The sequence below is a fragment of the Nesoenas mayeri genome (genome assembly GCF_963082525.1).
Source record: "Nesoenas mayeri genome assembly, chromosome: 5".
Taxonomy (NCBI): Eukaryota; Metazoa; Chordata; class Aves; order Columbiformes; family Columbidae; genus Nesoenas; species Nesoenas mayeri.
In genome coordinates, this window is record NC_137548.1 from 25,132,637 (window position 1) to 25,152,927 (window position 20,291).

Below are 20,291 nucleotides of genomic sequence, written 5' to 3' on the forward strand. Positions count from 1 at the left end.
TTGTTTAGAAACACAGAAATACAACAGTGACCCAGCTTGAAGGTCTACCCAAGAAGCACTCAAGTCAAAGCAGAAACATAACATCAGTGACAAGATTAAATGATAAAGAACTCTGGAGAGTGTAGACAGTTCTAAGGCTGTCCGAGGTGCTATGAGGGGATGCCCTGAACTGGTCCAGAAAAGCAAGCAGCAGCATGCCAGTAGCCAACTCGAGGAGGATGCCAGTGTAGTGGAAGAAGCCACAGGGAACTACAGCATCAAAATGCTATCAAAATCACTGCAGGTAATAACAGCTTTGTTGCAACTCACTTAAAGAGCTATTTCCTTCACAAAATCTGTGCCATATGTACTGGCTCTGGGTTGGTTCTGCACATCCAAGACTCAGTAAGCACTGCTGCATCCCAGGCAGGATTTTTTCTTAGTTACCTGGTGCCGGGCTTGGCTTTGCTCCAACAGCTGTCGTGACTGAAGTTTCTGCTGCTGAAGTTGCTGCACAGCAAAATGGAGCTGATAGCTGGGTTGTGTCAGTGGACTCCGTGTCACCTTGTTGCAGACAGTGTTCTCCATCTCTCCTTCCCATGCGAAACGGTGGTTCTCTGGAGCCCTGAGAAAAGAAGAGCCATCATGCTTTCACCACTCTGTGTATAAGGACTCCTGCTTGTAAGGCAGTGATGCTTCCTAAAAATCCCTTAATACTTAGCCAGCTATGAATTCGCATTAAGTGGCTCCAGCAAGCATAACACCTGCTGGAAGTGCCATGTACCAAGTGCTGTCTTACTAAGGAGTTTCTTGAATTTCAAGCTGGGGCTATGTTACTAGCCATAACACCATGCTTGAGGAGAAGAAAGGAAAATATTAGAAAAACTCTGAACTGGAGCATGTCTGTGGCTGATTAGCATTGAAGAGAGGCAGAGTTGCAGCAGAAAAAGAGCTAAGGATTCCCTTCGCTAATGAGATAATTATTGATTTGGATTTGTAGATATTTTATTAATACACTAACACAAGGCTTAAACCAAGCACGCACATGCTACTGTAGGAGTAGAATAGAAGACAGACATGCAGTACAACATCCACAGAGAGGATAAAGGGCTCGCGGGACAAGGCTGCAACTAGGGCACATATTGACTCCATACAGACAAAATCCAAAAGACCTAAGGGATCTGATCCTAGGCTCATTTCTTCCATCATCAGAGTAATGCAAGCCTTTTCTAGAGGAGAAAAGGCCTCCTGCAAAGAGGCAGGAGCTCTTACCATCTAGGCTTATACAGTGGGAGTTCAGCTGTGGCCTGCAACATGGTAAGTACCAAGACAAGCTCACCGGCTTGCTTTGAAGTGTGTAAGTCTCAGTGAGAAGGCAGCACCAACACATTTCTACACAAGGCTGCGGGGCTTTGCAGGGAGCAGGTGGCAGACTGACAGGACCAGGTGTTCTGAAGGGCTACAGTGACCCAGCACCTCACATGTCCTGTGCTCACAAGACAGGATGCCCTGTGACCCACTGAATCCTGACACCCTGGATAATAAAACCTTCAAGGCTCAATGCCTGAGCTTCCCAAGTTCATGCTTATCTCTGTATGTTTCTCTCAGCCAGTCTTTCCAAATATTTCCTTTGGATTGCCAGGACAGACTTCCCTTGCATTTCCTGCACGTCATAAGTTACTGGGATGTAAAAGATACTTGGTGTCTTTTACATTTCATGCCATGATTTAGAGTCTAGGCCACGGTTTTGGCATGGGAGTTAACTGCAATCACCTTGCTTCAGGCTCCTATCAAAACTTAGAACGTAGGTTCTTCGAACATGTCACAGCTTCCCTTGAATGCGTTGCACCTTCCCCCACAAGCTTCTACATCACAGCAAACTTTTAAAATATTCAGAAAGACATTTCAAACAAGACCAGAAACAATAGCCAGCCCTATGTACATTCCCTCAAAAGTAACTTAATGTGTCCCTTTCAAAGCAAATTGAGGACAAGGACTCTAAACACTCTTCATACTCAGCTCCTCAGCAATAAAGGAGTAAGACAACCCAATGGAAAAGGAGTTCAACTGCCAACATCTCCACCCTGCATCCTCCTCCTGCTTGGAGCCCTGCTACCGCTTTTGCTCTTACAGGCCACTGGTTGTAGGCAGCCTTCTCTAGACTTCTCCGTTAAGGGATCACACTCATGCTTCCTCAGTCCTTTGCTTCCATTGTATCCCAGTGCGACACCAGATAAATGACTCTCATTCCCTGCTCCCTTTTGCTACAAGATTCTCAGCATTTCAGTCATTTTCATTTCACCAGCGCTCAGTGAAGTGACAACTGTAATGCTGCTGACAGCACTCAGGCCCTGAAACCCAAATTGTATGTCTCCAAATCTGGCTTTGTGGTTAATCTCAGGAGAGCTGCTTCCCTCTTCTGAACCTGCCTTCCCCCTTTTGCCCCAGTCTGCTACTGCGGTTGGACCTGCAGTTACTCAGCTCTGGATCCCTGGATGCATGTGTGCTGCTGGCCTCCCAGCACTGTTCCCTAATGGGCACAGTATGCCACAAAAAGCACAACTTCAAAGGAGGATACAACAAGACACAAGGAATCTCTGAAACAATCCCCAGCTGTCTCTTCTCCAATCCCACCAGCTCACCATGCAGGCTATCAGCAGGTTGCTGTCACCCGGACTCAACCCCCATCCCAAGGGTACTATCTGCTCCTCCCACTGCATAGATACAGACTCCACCATCCATTCTTATGTTCAAGCTCATGGGACTTTTCCCCCGTGTGAAGCAGCTGGAGTCCCTGCTACTCCCAGTAAAGTGAGGTCATGCTGACAGCTGATAAATACAAAGGACTGTGCTGGGACTCGGATGCACCCTTTGGGAGATAGCTGGGGGTTATGACAGACCAGCCCTTGAAACAAACATCAACTGCACCAGATACCAAGCTGAAGAGCATTCAGAAGCTACATCAAAGTCATGCTAGTGCTCAGTAAACCGCCTGATTAATCCCTCTTCAGTACTACTGAAAGATTATGATCTTCAATGCCTCTGTTTTGAAATGAACAACTGTATTTGTCCAGTTGCCTAGAGTAACTTTTTCAAAACAGCAATTTCTCACTTGAGAAAATTTGGTACATTCAGTCAAAATGCTCCTAAATAACGTAAGTCAACATATGATAAAGGTGTTACTTCTCATTGATTTCATAGCTAGTTAAACACAATGAACCAGAGCTAGAATATATGGACAGTTTCCACCACGAAAGGAGATTACCACTGGGGTCCCACAAGAATCTGTGCTACACTCTCTGCTGTTCAGAACATTTTTTGGGGGGGAAGTGAAGAGTGAAATAAAATTTAGAACAAACAAACAAACCAACCAACCACAACAAAAACCTTTGCTCCTTTGCTGCTGAAAAACTGAAAGTCACTAAGAAATGGGGGCGGGGGGGGGAAATAAAAGGTAGACAACATTCCTCCCTTCTCAAAAAGCACAGAGCAGAACTGGAAAAAGTACAAAGAAGTGCTGTAGAGATGATCAAAGGTATGAAACAGCTTATATATTGAGGAATAACTAACTAAATAAGAACTCTTCAGCTTGGAAAAAAGACAACTGGAAGGGAATATGAAAATATCTATAAAATCATGAGCTTCAGGGAGAAATAGAATAGGGAACAATTACCTCTCACAATACAAGACACAGGCAAAAACAAATGAAGTTATCAGGTGGGCAAGACAGAACAAACAAAAGGAGGTAGTTTTTCTCCTAACACATAAACTGTGGATGCTTTCTTACTATGGGAAGCTAAGGATGCAAAAAAATTACAGAGGTTCAAAAATGATTAGACAAACTCACAGAAGCAAGAGCCACTAACACTAGTTATACAAAAGATACCATCTCCTGGCTAGAAAATCACTGATTACCAAGTCCCAGAGCATACTGGAGAAGTATCACCATTCCATAACATCACCTAATGCTCTTCCCACAGAATCTTCCATAGGCTGCTGTCTGATCAGGACACTGAACTGGTCAGTCCATCTGGTCTACCAAAATGGAACCAGTATTTTTTATCTACCAGGGGTCTGAAACTAAGCCTGTCTTGGCCAGAAGTTAGAGAATTCAGTCAAGCACTCTTTAAGGTATTCATTCAAGTCCTATGATTAATTATAGGAAGCAATGTCTATTCCAATTTCTCTCACATCTACCTGCAGCTCAGAAACTGCAATGCATAAAATGTATCCTTTGATCTCAAAGAATGCTTGGGAAGTTAAAGATTAAGTGATTTGTTCTAAAACATAAAAGTCAAATTGAAATGGAGGAGGTAAAACTGATGTAAATGAAAACTCCACTAAAGTTGCACCTGCCGATAGCCGAGCTGGCTTTGTGCCTTATAGATGATGTCCAGTGACTGCAGTCTGTAGTGCTGTGAGGGCCACTAACTGAATGGCAAAACTTTAGTATCATTTGCTTGATCCTCATTTCTTTTGTTTGAGATATCTGGCAAAGGATTAACTATTATGGAAATATAAGTACTAAAGACTGATGGTCCGAATTTTAAAAATGCATTAGGATTGCCACCTTGCTCCAACTTTTGTCCACTTCAATGAACTCTCAAATGCTTTCATGTGGTTTCTAACCAGTTTTAATCCACTTTGTCTGTTTTTACCAATATATGATCTACAGCCTAAAATAAATTCTTTAGGCCCAGATAAGCCCAGTTTAAACTATACAGGAAAACACTGCTGAAACCATGTTATTAGATTCTTAGGAAGAACTAAATTTAAAAAACCCAACTAAACAAAAAACAAATGAACAAAAAACCCCACAAACAAATCAAACCAAACAAAAACCAAACTGCCACAAAAACTTTGGCTAACATTTTCTTGCAGCATAGATAGTCTTGTACACAACTCCATGCAGCTCCAATAACTTCCCTCCATACAATGCAGCACAACAGCACTCACTTTTTGAGATACTACATTGAAAATGCTGTTGCTTGCTTGAGTTAGCCTGCAGAATCCTTCTGGATTGAATATGCTTCTGTTAGCTTCCATGGGTGTTGCTTCTTTATAGATGGAAATCAATACAAATTTATTATACATAAATTCAGTCTTTTACAATATAAGCATTAAATACTACACAACAGAAATCCTGTATATTTGTAAGTCTTAGGATCATTTTTGTAGAGAGGTTTCATCTGCAGTTTTGGAAAGCCCCATGTAACATGTTATCAAGTTGCTGATACTCCATCTCAGGCAAAGCTTGCCCTGGTACAAGAGAACAGCGCTCAGGATCTGAGAGACAACCTTCTGAGGCCAGAGACGTGATCCAGCTCTCAGTCTATTTGCCACGTTCATAGGAACTTATCATGATACAGCTCCTGTTCTCAGTCTCTGCCTTTCAGATATTCATTGCAGCAGGACAGCACCTCCGCACCCTTTCTGAAGTTAAATCTTCTGTTAAAGGAATTCTACAACAGGCTCAGCACAGTAATGAAGGCTGGAAAATAGCTGTAAAGGACCTCACACCTGAATAGATACTATAGAGTTCACATGGTAGAGACACTATGTAAACACCCTAAACTGAAAGAAAAGCTTTTTCACAACTCACACTGTTTCAGGCAAGGCCAAAAATAACCAGAAAAACCCCCACACTCTCAATGGAAATGAGGATCATAGAGTCAGTACTCACAGACCTGCTTGTTTTCAATTCAGGATTATTGCTTGAATGCTAACGATTGACTGAATATTCATTTGCTCACAGGTATGGATGACAGATATAGGCATAAATGTACATACACACAAATGGGAAACAGAAATTCCTGCCTGTGCCACCAGAAGAGATTTGGTTTCATCCTGTCAGCCAGGCTGGTTGTGAGCAATCTTCTCACAGCTTGCTCAGGATTATTTATGAGTTGTTTGGTTTAGAGACCTGGCCAGGATTCAGGCCTTCACTGTGTAGATGAAATCTCAGCCTTGGCATTATGGCCCATCCTTTGTAAGCAAGATTCTGTCCTTCCAGCAGCTCTTAGGGCTACTCAGTATTTTTGGCAAGAAACCCACTGTGTTTCTTTCAACTGTAGCTTTCACAAAGCCTGGGCCAGAATTCCCTCTTTCTCTTCACTGACAGCGTAAGACCACTCTGCTGCAGCTTTCTGCATCACAACAGATACAGGTTTGCTTCTGAGACCAGTTTCAACAGATTTCCATGCTATTATGATTACAACCCAGCCTAAAAGTGCTAGAACAGAATGCACTCATCTGCAGGTTTTCTGTTTCAAACTCCCTTTCTGCCTTAGTTCTCTTTTCCAATTCCTCAGCTCTTTTCTGATGTGAGCAACCCTCAGGCAGTCAACTACCTACACCAGTACTAACGTATGCTAATGTTACTGTACTAAAATACTACATACTAATAAAATACTAATACAGTTGTTCATTCACTACAGAAAAAAAAAAAAGTCTCAGTGAAATCTGACCTCCATACAGAAGGGATGTGGTTATCAGCTCTTACAAGAAAGGAGAAGTGGCTTCTGTTCCCCCTTCCAACATATTTGAGGGGAACATTGAAGACTGAAGCTGTACATGAGACCAGGCCACAGAACACCACTCACTGAGAATGTCACTGTTATGAAGAACTATCTCACATACAGCAAGTTCCTACTAAAAGAATGACACTGGTAGCTACTAATGATAGCCCACACTTCCTCTGGCATCTGCCATTTCTAAGTAACTCATTTAAACATTTGACAAAGCAGTGTCTACTACAACACAACCACTGCTAGGATGAGTTATACTGAACGATAAAAGACAACAGCAGAGGATAAGGCAAAGAAAAATCTTTAGTAAAGTGAAACTAAAAGGAAATAATGAGGGGAGGGGTGGGCAATGCAGGAGTAGAAGGGATTCCAAATATAATTTCTTAGTGCACGATCTGGATAGAAATCGGGTTTAAAGTTTCCAGTGTTCAAAAAAAAAACATTGATGGATTTTTAGGTACCATAAATATTACACATAAGGCTTTCATTTATATTTCAGCTGAAGCCTTCCTCCAACAGCAGAGCTGGGCACTTGTTTGACACCGACTCCTGTGTGGTGGGGAACAATACCAATTCATGAGGTATGCTGGTGTTCCCCATTTGTCACTTACCAAGCAGGCACTTTTGAAACACTTGCAAAGTGCCTACATCCCATTGAAAGGCAATGCAAACTAGGCTCAAATTACTTGTGAAAATGAAGCTTCAGCATTCTTGAAGAATATTTCTCTATGTTTAACCCTGCTTAGTTTGTGAGAACTGATAGGATCACAGGAGGAGCCAGTATAGCTGGAGGTCTAACAAACTGAGAAAAGAATTATCCTCCTTTTAAGTGAGGAAACAAGTTAACAATGAAAGTATTTTGCATCCTTTCCTGTAAAGGCTTGAGCTAAGGATGAACAAGGGCAATGGCTGGCAATAAGGGAACCCAGTGCATTTATAAAATCAGTGTTCCCACCTTGCCATGGAATGTAAGACAATCTTGGGCAGCAGTTTCTTTCCCACAGGGCATTCAGGTGGTATGATGAGTCCAGGAAACTCTCAGTACAAAGCCTTGGTGGGCACCAGCTGCTAGAAAGTAGTTGGCCTAGTAACTAATGATTCTGTCTAGCGTGGCAGCTCCCAGCATCCTGCTGACTTATATTCAGGCACTCAGAAAAACACAGAACGTTTTCCTTGGCACACTACTTGCTTCTTCCATCCCTAACAATAGGCCCTAGATTGGAGCTGGCTATGGAGCAATGATAAACATAGTGGGACAAAGCCCAGGACACTGGAGGCCTGGCTGGGACGCAGGACTGTCAGGCCCCTCACAGAGCTGCTTGCCTCAAGGCCTCTCTTTGTCTTTTCTCTCTCTTTCCTTCCCCTCAGCTTCAAAAGCGGTAAATTAAAAATCGAAAAACAGGGCAACAAGTCTCTGAGAACAGTTTGCTCCTGGCTTCTGCTGTTATCAGAAGTGTCTACAAAAGAATGACTTTGGTCCAGTTTAGTCAGCAAGAGTCTGCATTTTAGCATGGTCTGTAGCTCCGATTGCTGGAACATGCAAGCCCCTAAAACACGCAGCAGCAGCTGTGTTGCAAAGGTAAAGAAAGGTAGCTTTCAAAAAACAAAAAAAAAAACAACACAAAAAACAGGTGCAAACAAAGCATTTTTAATATTCCTAAGAGAGGTCTGCCTGGGATGCCTGGGACTTTGCAGATTTTTCTGAGGTGCGGGGAGCTGCCCCAAAACCACCCCAGGGCAGGTACTTGGAGACAGAAAAAGGGCAAGAAGAAGCTGGTCTGTGTAGAAGGAGGATGCCATCACCTGGCCTGCAATCTTCTTTTGGGCTCTGCAAGCTTTTAAAGTTAATGAGCAGTGCGTCAAGACTGCATTGGCACAATATGTGGAACTGCATTTTGGGTTCAAATGCAGTTCAAAGCGACAACTACAATCTCCCATGGTGAAGGTGTTGCCGAGATGCAGGAGAGTTTCTGTCCCAGACCATCAAACTCTACCGTTTTAGCAATGAGAAACAGATGCAGGCATCTTGTAATAGTTTCAGCCTTAGTTTTTCAGCTCTCCACTTTCCCAGCAGCAAAAGCTACTTCTACCTACACAAGAGGCTCTTACCATTAGTATCTTTGTCCTGTGAGGTGACAGAAGATGTACAAGGTCTGGGTGAAAAGCCTTGGGACTGAGTTGGTTTAGGCAAAGAAGAAGAGTTCTGTGGATTTAAGTACCATTTCCAGATCCATTCACAGGTTAACTGTAATAGCTACCAGAGGCACAATTCAAGCATCCCAGGACACTTTAATGTGCATAATTACTAGCAAATGTCAGGAGTCCCCCTCTGCTATTCTCACAATTTGCCCTTTCAAGTGAGAGAGTTCATGTTGTTACAAGAATTTTATTCAAAAACAAAGATGTGAGCAAAAGCATCCAACTCATCTCCTTGTGGCACAGGATTAGCACATTTCAGTGGCTGGAGGAGTGTGTCACACTCTCAGCCGCACAGGCAGGTACACATTCAACGTCAAGAATTTTCCTTGAGATTCCAAAATGTAAGTTTAATACTTACATTCTTCTGTTTTATTGCATGACCTTCCTCTTAATTCAGGTCTAAACCTTCACTACTAGAGCTATGACTCCTTTGAGCTCAGTCAGCCTTGGCACACTTAACTCCCTCCCTCTTTTTCCTCAACTCAGTCCCTTCTGGCCTTTGATTGTATATTGCTTTTCTCTGAACTTTTTCCATTTTATCAGCATTTGGGGCTGGGCAAATGCTCAAAACTAAGCCATTATTCTAGATGTGCATGCATAACAGCTATATGGGGAAAGCCCACTGCCTTCTTGCTCCTTTATTCTACAAGTACTATCGAAGTTCATGGGCTTTCTTCTTTTCTGGTACATGCTGTTGTATAATTTATTTCTTGCTCCCTGGCTTCTGAAAATTATTCCTGCTATTTCCCTGCCATTGAGAAAACTGTTTTGGAGCAAAAAGATTTTCTTATAACAAAGACAATATAGTGTCCATTCAGTTCTGTTGCAGATCAGGAATTAAGTGCTTTTTAGGTCCTGGGTCTCCATACACAGGCAAGGTCATGAGTGTAGCAGATTAGAAGTGAGGTGCATCTAAACAGCCTTATGACAGCCTAGCAGGGCAAGGGCAGGGTGACATTATGGAGCACTGGAAAACCTCTGCAGGCAAGGCCTAATCTACCTCAGCTCTTCCTGAATGTAGCTGGCATTATCAACCTCTTACTTTCAGGAGCACTAAACATGCCAGTCTTAGCAAATGAAATGAAATATTTGCCCTTCAGTGGAGCCAATTTTTGTTTGGCTCCTAGTAGCATCCTTGGCTCCATGCCAGTTACAAAATACTGTCAGTCTCTCTGATCTGGGGAATACTTGGCAAGTAAATAACACTGTATTTTTTTCTTCTCTTTACACACAGTAGCTTTGAAATTCACCAGTAGAAAGGCTAAATCAAGAAGAAAACTAACAGCCAGCTGGCTGCAAAGTTCAATGCCTTCATCCTATTGTGGCTCATTGGGTCCCTGGAGAAGCAAGGAAGGCAACTGAGCTTACCTCCTCCATGTGATCTAACAAAATCACATAGCCTTTCTAACCCTCACTTAGTGTGAACATAGGGTGAGCTTTACTGAGTGGAAGGTGGTTTCTGTCTTCGTGTTTCCTGCACATCCTTCCACACCTGCAAACATAGCCAGAGCCTGCAAAAATATTTTAACAGCAAGACATACATACTGGATGACTAACACAGAAACCTGGTATCATTTTTCTCTTGTAAGGAAGTCTTGGGAAAAATTACTTGCTTAAATCTGACATGCAATTGCTTGAACTGTGTCCCCTCTATGATTTTTAAGTATTAATTCAGAGAGAGCAGGTGGACTCTGAGCAAAGTTACCTCACTGTACTGCCTAGCTCTGCTTTGATTAAAATAAGTTGTTCAGACTTAGACAAAGTGTCAAGTGCCACCTTAAATTTCATCACTTGTCTTAGTCCAGGCAGAGTTTCTGGAGTGAATATACACACTCCATAGATTCAAAGTATCAGAAACTTAGATGCAATGCTGTACCACTCATAGATATGGGAAAGGTATTCCTCACTGCAGAGGTTCCACTGTAAAATCCTAGCATGGATCAAGTGGATCAACATAAAATGTCTGTAATGACTTTTTTCTACTTTTTCTCTATTATTGTAGGCAAGGCTATTGAAAACCAAACCAGAAAAGACTGATGGGCTCTGTATTCCTAGCCATAAGTTACTCTAGTGCTTTATGCAAGCAGATCTTGCATTTTATGAGTGGATAGCAGCAGTAGCATATGAAGTTGAAAACACTAAACGGGCACTGCTATCTGTCTAGAATACGCTTGTGACTGGGCCTGTAATTAGTCACTAATGTCTCCTGGAAGTCCATATTCCCTACCTTTCTCCAGAGAGGCAAGGGTTAAGTCAGGACCAGTAAGTTAGCCCTGCACCCTGTAATGCCTCCTTTGAAAAGCTGGTCCCAGAGTTTACAGGGAAAGAGTGAGAGTGCAGCTGCTGTCCCAGCCAACATTTGGTTCCTATTACAGTGAATAAATCTCCCCCTCCTCCTTTTCTTTTTTTCGCCCTTTTTATATTAAAAGTCCATCAAACACATTTTTTTCTCCTTAATATTTTCCATGAAGTTTCCTCCTGCGTAGGCTTTCCCAGAGTGTGGTGCTCTTTGCTGTATGTGCTCAAGCAGCAGCTGCAAGATCCCACTGAATAAGAGGAATGAAGAAAGCAGCTCAGGCCCCCTGTTCAAGTCTCAAAAGGCAAGTAAAAAGTTACACTTGGGCTAAACTGGTGAAATCTAGAGCACTGGAGAAGAATAAACAAACAAACAAACAAAAGGCTGTTGAGTTTTGTAGGATTAGGATTCATGAGATGGGGAGAACACTCAAAGCACTCTTCCTGCACCCAGAGCTAGATGTCCCTGCCACCACCAGCCTCCACCAGACATAACACAAAACAACAAAACGCTACGGGGCCTTAAGGCTTCCTCCAGGGTTGTGCTGTCCATATGTCATACCCCTTGAGGCCCAAATGACTACTTTTAGTTGTGCCATATGACTATGGAGGAGAGACGCCATCTCCTCCTCACTTCAGGTGTTTTGCTGTCTAAATATTAAATATCAAGCACACAAAAACTCCTAAAGAACATGATGAGCCCCTAGATTCCACGAAATTTGCACTGAAGTTCATGAAAGCAATCAGCTTTGCTCAGTACGGGAAAGACATAGACCTGCTGGAGAGAGGCCAGAGGAGGCCACAAAAATGATCAGAAGAATGGAACACGCCTGCTGTGAGGAAAGGCCAGGAGAGTTTGGGTTGTTCAGCCTGGAGAAAAGAAGGCTCTAGGGAGACCTTATTGTGGCCTTTCAGTACTTAAAAGGAGCCTATAAAAAAGATGGGGACAGACTTTTTAGCAGGGCCTGTTATGATAGGACAAGGGGTAATGGTTTTAAACTAAAAGAGGGGAGATTCAGGCTAGACATGAGAAACAAATGTGTTTGGGATGAGAGTGGTAAAACACTGGAACAGGTTGCGCAGAGAGGTGGCAGATGCCCCATCCCTGAAGACATTCAAGGCCAGGCTGGATGTGGCTCTGAGCAACCTGATCTAGTTGATGTCCCTGTTCATTGCAGGGGGGTTGGACTAAATGACCTCTGAAGGTCCCTTCCAACCCAAACTATTCTATTATTCCATTCTATGGCATCCAGTATACCTATGAGCTTGTCATGTAGTAGATGAAGACCCTCTGGTGAGTGTCTCCTCTTCAGAGAAGACTAGAAGACTTGATAAATCTGACACCTTAGATGGTCTGTCTATGGGGATGATGCATGCTGAAGTATACAGTTCCCTGACATCATGCCTGTAAATTTCAAGGTCAAGAACTATAGCCAGCTATCAGAACTTCACAAAAGCAGCAGCACTTCTACGTTTATAATCTATATACATAAGGGGGAGGCCAGAATCTGTTCTGTTCTGCACTTTCAGAGCAAAGATGTACAAATTGACCTAATCAGGGATTATGGAAAGTGTCACCTAAAAGCTAGCAGGGCCACAGTCATATTAGAAGAAATGCTCCAGGACAAAGAGGCAGAGTAGCAGCATGGACCCAGCAAGATGCATCTGCTGCTACCATTCAGTAAGACAACTAAAGCTCTATAACGTCTAGCTGCTGAAATACAGTAAAATAAGAAAAAAAACCACAAACAAACAAACCCCACAAGAACCAAGGGTCACTTCTCTAGGTCCTTACTGTGAGGCTGTATGTTTGTGGTTAACACTCTCTTGGTTGTAGATAATTCCTCAAGCACCGATACCAGGGCAGAGTAAAGGTCCTCAGGAGACCTTTTCCATTAAACAACCAAAATTTCTCAACCTAGCTCCAGTGCAATGAAGCTAAAGGAGTCTCCCAATAAAATATTAAGATAGACTTATACAGTCCCCTAAGCATGATGGCACGCACATGCTGGCCAAAGAGGCATCTCTAGCATTCTTATCTTCCCCATGTTATAAACTTGATTCCGTATGTAGTTTCTGCTCTCCTTGTCCCTCAAGTGGACTGGCATAAGGTAACAAGGCACGACAAGAAATAGACTGGATTTGAGACTGATCTCCTACCTGTTAAATAGAACATTTTTCCTCCCCAGGTTCCTTTTGCAGTTCTATCATGCTGGAGTTACAGGAGAAAATTTTTTACCTCCACCTACTGTACAAAAATCAGCTCACCTGCTGTGGCTCCCTGAACATTTAACAACAGGTTAGAGAAAGAACAGGAAGAGGTAACTGTGTCAGCACAGACTTTCTGTAGTCTATAACAAAGTGATTACATAAAATAAAAACAGGCAGTGGTGATGGGCTACACTGAGACCCCCAAAAAGAGAATACTAGCATGAGTTATTATCTATTGCAGAAGCTGACCCAGTAACTGTATGTGCTGCATAGATGAGACCATCCTATCACAACCACTACAGAGAGGAAAAAAAAATAAGGCTACAGACACAGAGAGCACAGAGAGATACTACACACGAGCCATAGCATACAGAATTTCAGCCATCCTAGGAGCAGCATGGCACATTGGCACCACAGCAATCCCAGGGTCGTGGTGATAGCTGCTTTACAGCTAGTTTTTTTTGAATCCCTGCAAGCCTCATGGTGGCCACACAACGCTGTATTTGTACTGTAAAGATAAGCGCTATTTTCCCCTCACTCCCCTGGTCACCCAACTTCCTTAGAGATAACAGAAGATGCTTTCTGAAAGTGCTTATTGCAACACGGCAGCACAAATTCCTAGCAATGCTGTTCTCAAGCTAAAACTGACAAAAGTTTTCCAGGTTTGTAGTGTTCCTTCTACTACTTTTCAGAAGAGAATTCTGCCCTAAAAACCCACAAGGTATTTTTCAAACAAATTTGCTATGTTTTGTTGATAGCTAAAATGCAGCCTAAAAAATAACTTCAGAACACATGTTACCAATTGTTAATCTGGAAAGAGAAAATATTTTAGAAAAATCTATAGCCAGCATTGGAACAAAACAAAAAAAAAAAGCACTTCCTTCCCAAAACTTCCTATGCATCCGTCCCCCTCTATCGCCTCCAGAAACTGGTGATGACATACCAGGACTGGATTATAAAGAACTGCAAGGAAAGAGTGAAAAGACTTTTATTTTTGTAAAACCTCACCTGGAAAAGTAAGCTCTTCAAGAACTGCAGAGCAAGAATCTCCCCATTTTTTGGCACTTTGTCCTCCAAAGATTAATACCACAGAAATGTGTTGCCTTTCCAGAAGAGACTATTCCAGTTTATGACAATTTTGGCCTCCTCGTTTGCCTTTTGTTTTAAGCTATACAGAATACAGTTCCCATTCCACTCCTAATGTTTTTCCATAAATTCCTACCTCCTATGGGGATCAATCTACCTCTACGCCTGAAAACAGAGCTCAGCCTGCACCATTTCCAGTAACCCCATGTTTCAACAGGAAAAATCATGGAGTTCACATTATCATAAATAAGTTCCATATTCAGTGGAATAAATGGAGTTACAGCACCTTGTTTCTGGCAGAGAAGAGTTAAGCAAGCAAAGGGGAAGCTCCCAGCTCACTACCTCCAGCAGATACAGCAGTAAGTGGCGTCTGTTCCTGCTTTAACAGAGGCTTTATTTGAAGCCTTGGTTTAACCACCATGTTTCTCTGTCTCTTTCCCTATTGGAAAGATGATCTGGCCTCTCTAGTGTCAGCAAGGAGTTGTGGGGCATCATAGATGTAAATCTCTGCCTATTTTATGTGACCATTGCAGAAAAAAAGATTAAAATTACCGTGACTATTTTGGGAGGGTACATAAAGCGGAAGAGAAGGGAGGAAGCAGTAATTACAAAGGCAAAGAAAACCAAAGTAAAATAAATTTGTTAATCTAATAGGCCCAAGTAAGTGCAAGGTACTTCAATGACACATGGCACAAGGCACTATAACTCAAAGGGTAAAATATAATAAAGCAACACTATTGTTAATGCACACATTCTTGGTTTAATTAATTTTCTTTTATTTCTCTCTCTCCATCCTGGCACTGTAAAGAAGAATGCAAAACATGAAGGCTGGGGGCAGAAGTGCTGCACAGGGCTGAGGCACCATACCTGGCAACTGCTAAAACAGAACTTCAAAGTCTCAGCTCCCTTTGAAAAATCCATCAGGCGAGAACCACTCCTCCCCTTCAGCTTCTTTAGGAGCTGGTACACTTAACCACTTCAGCATGTTTGGCAGTTCTACAGTTACTTCCAAAGCAGGTGGTGGGGTGGAAAATTGTGGGAGATCCCCCGAATCACTCAGTTGTCTCCCTCTCTCCCCAGCAGGCAGTAATGCATGTGCTGACCAATTAAGCATGGAAAATAGGGAATTAGGGATTACACCTCTGAAACTACAGAAAAGGCCCAGGCTTACCTCAGTAAATCGGGTCAATAATACCTTTCTGCAGGAAACTGCTAAATCTGATGACAGACAAAGTCTGTCAGTAGGGGAAGATGAGTAAAAGGATATTCAGGTAATTATATTGCATTCTACAAAGAGCTGGCCCACTCCAAAGGCAGTTCTCAGACTTGTCTAGGATTTGTTGAAAGATCCCTTTCTGTCAGACCCTGTCTGCAAAAGATGCTGAATTGCACAAAACCTACCTAGATCAAGTAGAACTTGGAGTCTTTTACATGAGATTTCTACCTCTGCTTACAACTGCAACCTAGGAGGTAAAGACGGTAAGCCCTGGTTTTGTTTGCAGCACCTAGAAAAATGCTTTTTGATTCTGCTCATTTCAACAGGAACCCATGTTTGTCACATTTCCTCCTTCAGTGTAGACTGAAGAGTCTATTATGCAGTTGTGCCAGCTCTGCTGATCATCCCAAATGCATACTATATCCACCTTTTCCCCTTGGGATTTGAGAAGAAAAGGAATCTAGGGATGTTGCTGTTTCCCCCTCAGGATCATAGAATCACAGAATCATTTTGGTTGGAAGAGACCCTCAAGACCACTAAGTCCAATCATAACCTAGCTCTAGCACTAAAGTCCCTAAGAACCCCATCTAAACAGCTTTTAAACACCTCCAGGGATGGTGACTCCACCACTTCCCTGGCCAGCCTGTTCCAATGCTTCACAACCCTTTCCATGAAGAATTTTTTCCTAATATCCAATCTAAACCTCCCCTGGCAGAACATGGAGCCATTTCTTCTCATCCTATCACTTTCTACTTGGGAGAAGAGACCAACACCCTCCATGCTACAACCTCCTGTCAGGTAGTTGTAGACAGCGATAAGGTCTCCCCTCAGCCTCCTTTTCTCCAGGCTAAACAGCCCCAGTTCCCTCAGCTTCTCCTTATCAGACTTGTGCTCCAGGCCCCCCCACCAGCTTCATCACCCTTCTCTGACCTCTCTCTAGTATCTCAATGCCTTTCTTAAAATGAAGGGCCCATTCCTTGATACCTTAATGACTCTTTTTGGGTAGGCCTTTCAATTGCTACATCTTCTGGACTGTATATGGGTTGTGAATATTTGTAATGACTCTGGAAACCAAAAGCCAAGAGCAGGTATCTTCAGAGGAAGTGCAATAGCTTTCATAGGAATATGTGGTTAAAGATGAAAAAAAGTTATGCAATCCTATATTCCAGTCCAACTCAATCCCTTTTTCTAGAGCCAAAAATGGAATTGTTTCCTACAGTATACAGAGAAAGTTGTATAATTAGTCAGAAGCTCCCAGACTCAGGAACACAGATGGGAACCATGGAATCACTACCTCAGGAATTTCACCAAGTGATTGCATGTAATGCTAAGCATAAGCACATCAAAGATGCAGCTGCAGATACTAAACCCTTACGAGGACAGACTAAAATGTCACAGCCGCTTAGTGTAATGATGTCCTTTCAAGAGTCCCCTCCTAACATAGATAAGGCACATGAAGAGGGGGCAGTAACAACAGCATCCCACGTGTGATCAAGAAATCTGCATTACATGCCACTTCTTTATACTTGATGCCTTTCAAGATACTTCAGCAAATTTTCTAAAGAGTGGACTTTTCTCACATAAGCCTCAACTGGTACATTTCACAGAAAATGAGTCCATAGTAAAGACAAATCAGAGTCCAAACATGGCCTCCAGATGGCTTGAGCAGAACACAGTCACATTTGCAAAGCAGTGAACCTTCATGCTGTGTACTGTCCTGATGGCTCTCTGAAGAAAAACTGGAGTATAGGACAGTAAGCAAGCTCTCACATAAAAGGTGAATAACAGACATGAGGGAAAAAGCTGGAAGTGACAAGAGTAGTTGCTACCTAGTTTTGCTACAATATATACTATAAACACCAGAGTGAGATTTTGATAAACAAGATGCAAGCAACCACACATTCCAGAGCAAGAAGCAGAAAAATTCACAATCTATGAAGTTACATGATATCAGGAATTTAGATCATTTCAGAGCGAGACATGCAAACAACAAAATATCCAGCACCATGGTTCTCTTTGCTTTCTCAGAAAGGCTCCCCAGTAACACAGGGCTAATGTCCACACTCTCATATTCAGGTTCTGCAATGCTTTAGAAGTCACAATATGTTAACAAACAATTTTCTTCTGTTTAGAAAAATACCAATAAAGAAAACCACTGGACTACATGGAATCATATTCTGTTCTCTGTGCAGTTTTGAGGCACAACTTTTATTCTCTTTAGACCGATAGCAGAGGATACCTTAATATTTAAATCTTTTAGGTTAGCATCAGCAGCAGCAAAGTGGAATTTCAGAAACAAAAGAAAACATGTCTCTGACCTTCCAAAAAACCAGAATCAGTTATGCAAACAATGCCTAAATGACTAAAAATGGATTGAATCCACGTTTCCTGAAATATAGCAAAATAAGCCAATTATTAGGACTGGGCTTTCAAAATTATTTTACCGGTACCTATTAAGTGATTTTATTTAATAAATAATTTTAAAATGTATTTTATGCATTTATTTATAGAACTAAAAATATTTAAAATATTTGTGAACTTTAACAGATAACAGAGAAAGTTATTGTTCCTGTGGATTTTTAATGAAATTACTTTGACGTTAAAACACAGCTGCTTCTCAAGGGTTTTCAAATTTGAAGAAAGATTAGCAAGTTCTCAATATTCCAATCCAAACTCTATGAAAGGCAGCTGTTCCAAAAGTCTTAATAGGCAGCCTTTATTGGAACTGTTCATAAGGGATAAGCTCTAAACTTCCTTGATTTATTTATTTATTTTGTAAGACATTTTGAAAAGAGAAGGCTAGGGGATATTGCAGCCAGTAGGAATCAAAATCTCACTCTTTTGGAGAATATTCTGGAGATAGTACATGCCGTTCTTTATTACAAAGCGGTGTGTTTATCAATGCACCTCATCTTAAGAGCAGCAAAGCCTCTGAAGAATCACTTCTGGGGCTTTTTGTGAGATTTACAAAAGCCTGTGCATAGATCTTCCATGTACCCTGTTTTCCTTGCTGACTTCTTCACAAAAGAAGATATTGTGTTCTCTCTGCCGTGTTGACTGCCTGAATTGGCAGTCGGTTTTAACTGCTGTTCAAATTATCATCCACCACAAGACATTTACAGAGAAGCCAAAAATCTTTAGCATCATGAGACTGACAACAAATCTTAGACTCAAGTGTCTTCTAGTAGAGCTGAGATCAGAAATACATTGAACAGAACACACTAACAACCTATTTCAAGTTTTTTCTAACACCACAATTTGAGATATTTTAGGAAACAGTCATGAGAAGCAGAAGTCCCTACACTGTAAGCCAGTATGTTGTCTTTAATAAGTACAGTTCATCAGTGCCATGAAAGACCAACACAGGTATCAAACCTGAGCTTCTGACTACTATAAAGAGTATTATTCCACTTTTTCAGTGGCTTAAATCTCAGAAACAAACCTGAAAGTGCTGTATTAGTTGTAAAAATAGAAGTGGATCTGAAAGTTCAAACAGTTTCTAGGAATGCCAAGCCTCACTGGTATGACTGTTACCTCCTTATAAATCTACACTCAGTCACCAGCAGCAAGAAACAAATTCTTAAACTTACTCAATTTCATGTCTGTAGTTTTTCAAAACGCTAAGTGAAGAGAAGCTGACATCTCTTTACTCATCAGCATTTTTATCCCAATATCAAAAAAGAAACAGATGGTCCAGACTTGAGGTTTCCTCCTCCTCTTCACATAGCCTACCAAACCAGAAGTTTTCTGAGCTGAATTTTGAAGAAAACTCTATTTTCAACACTGAGGACATTCAGAGCCTAACTTGGCTATATTCTTCACAGAGAAGACTAATTTTTTTCCCCAGCAACAAGCAAATAAAGAATTCTTTATGCACACAAAAGGTTAAGACCACATAAGCCACAGCCTTTTTGCTCCAAAGGTTTACTCTTGCCCCGGCTAAGCATCCCTGACAGACAGCTGCCAAGTAGCACGTGCAGCACTGCCAGATAACAATCATCTTAGACTAACTTTTCAGTCAAGTCCCATGTGCCAGACAGCAGAAAGATAGAAAGGGCAGTGGAACACGTTTACTGAGCCAGATGCAATCTGAAATTCAAGCAAAGAAGTCATGCAACATCACCGATACCAGCAGCTGGAACATAAACCATGTCTTTGATAAGGCATTCTCACTTTGAAATTCCTTTTATTAAAGGTTGTTGTCTCAGGGCCAGTTTTCAGTAGATTTGGATCAGCCAGGCTGCCTTGGCCTCTCCCCACCTGGTTTGCTGCGGACAGTAATTGGATGAGAAATGTTAATAAAAGTTCAGTGAGTGCAACAGGAGAGTGGCTAGAAACTGTGGTATCTTTCAGCACTACCCAGCTTTTTTGCCCCCTTCCCCCTCCCCTCTTTTTTTTTTTTTTTTAAAAAAAAGAGGATATCCATATTTCAACTATTGTTACAGAATGAAACCCTAGAAATAACTGCTTGTGATAAAGGTCTCTGGATACATTGGTATTTCCATCCTGATATTGCAGAGCCAACCTTTAACAGTGCACTTAAAAAATCTTTGTAATTGCTACTAGTTCTGGACAATCAGCTTTCCTGAGCTACCAAAAATGCTTTCTTCCTCATTACCAACCAAGTTGGGCCATTTTGGTCAAAATACTTGCTGGCTGAGAGTATACAGTGTGGGGTAAAGACTAAGAAAGTACTACTAACCATGAATGTTACTCTTTTTAATTCACACTATTCCCTAAACAAAAAGCTGGTGTTCCACAGTGGAGTTCTGATTGCC

The 20,291-nt window shown here is 41.8% G+C and overlaps 1 protein-coding gene across 1 annotated transcript in view; it reads right to left on the reverse strand.

The window, feature by feature from the left end:
• Positions 1-20,291, reverse strand: part of TTLL5 (tubulin tyrosine ligase like 5) — a gene marked incomplete at both ends in the record, with an annotated part of 133,025 nt that overhangs the window by 24,325 nt on the left and 88,409 nt on the right. The window contains one exon of the mRNA XM_080346263.1: positions 427-604. Coding sequence (XP_080202389.1) covers positions 427-604 — 178 coding nt within the window. The remainder of the gene's footprint in view (positions 1-426; positions 605-20,291) is intronic.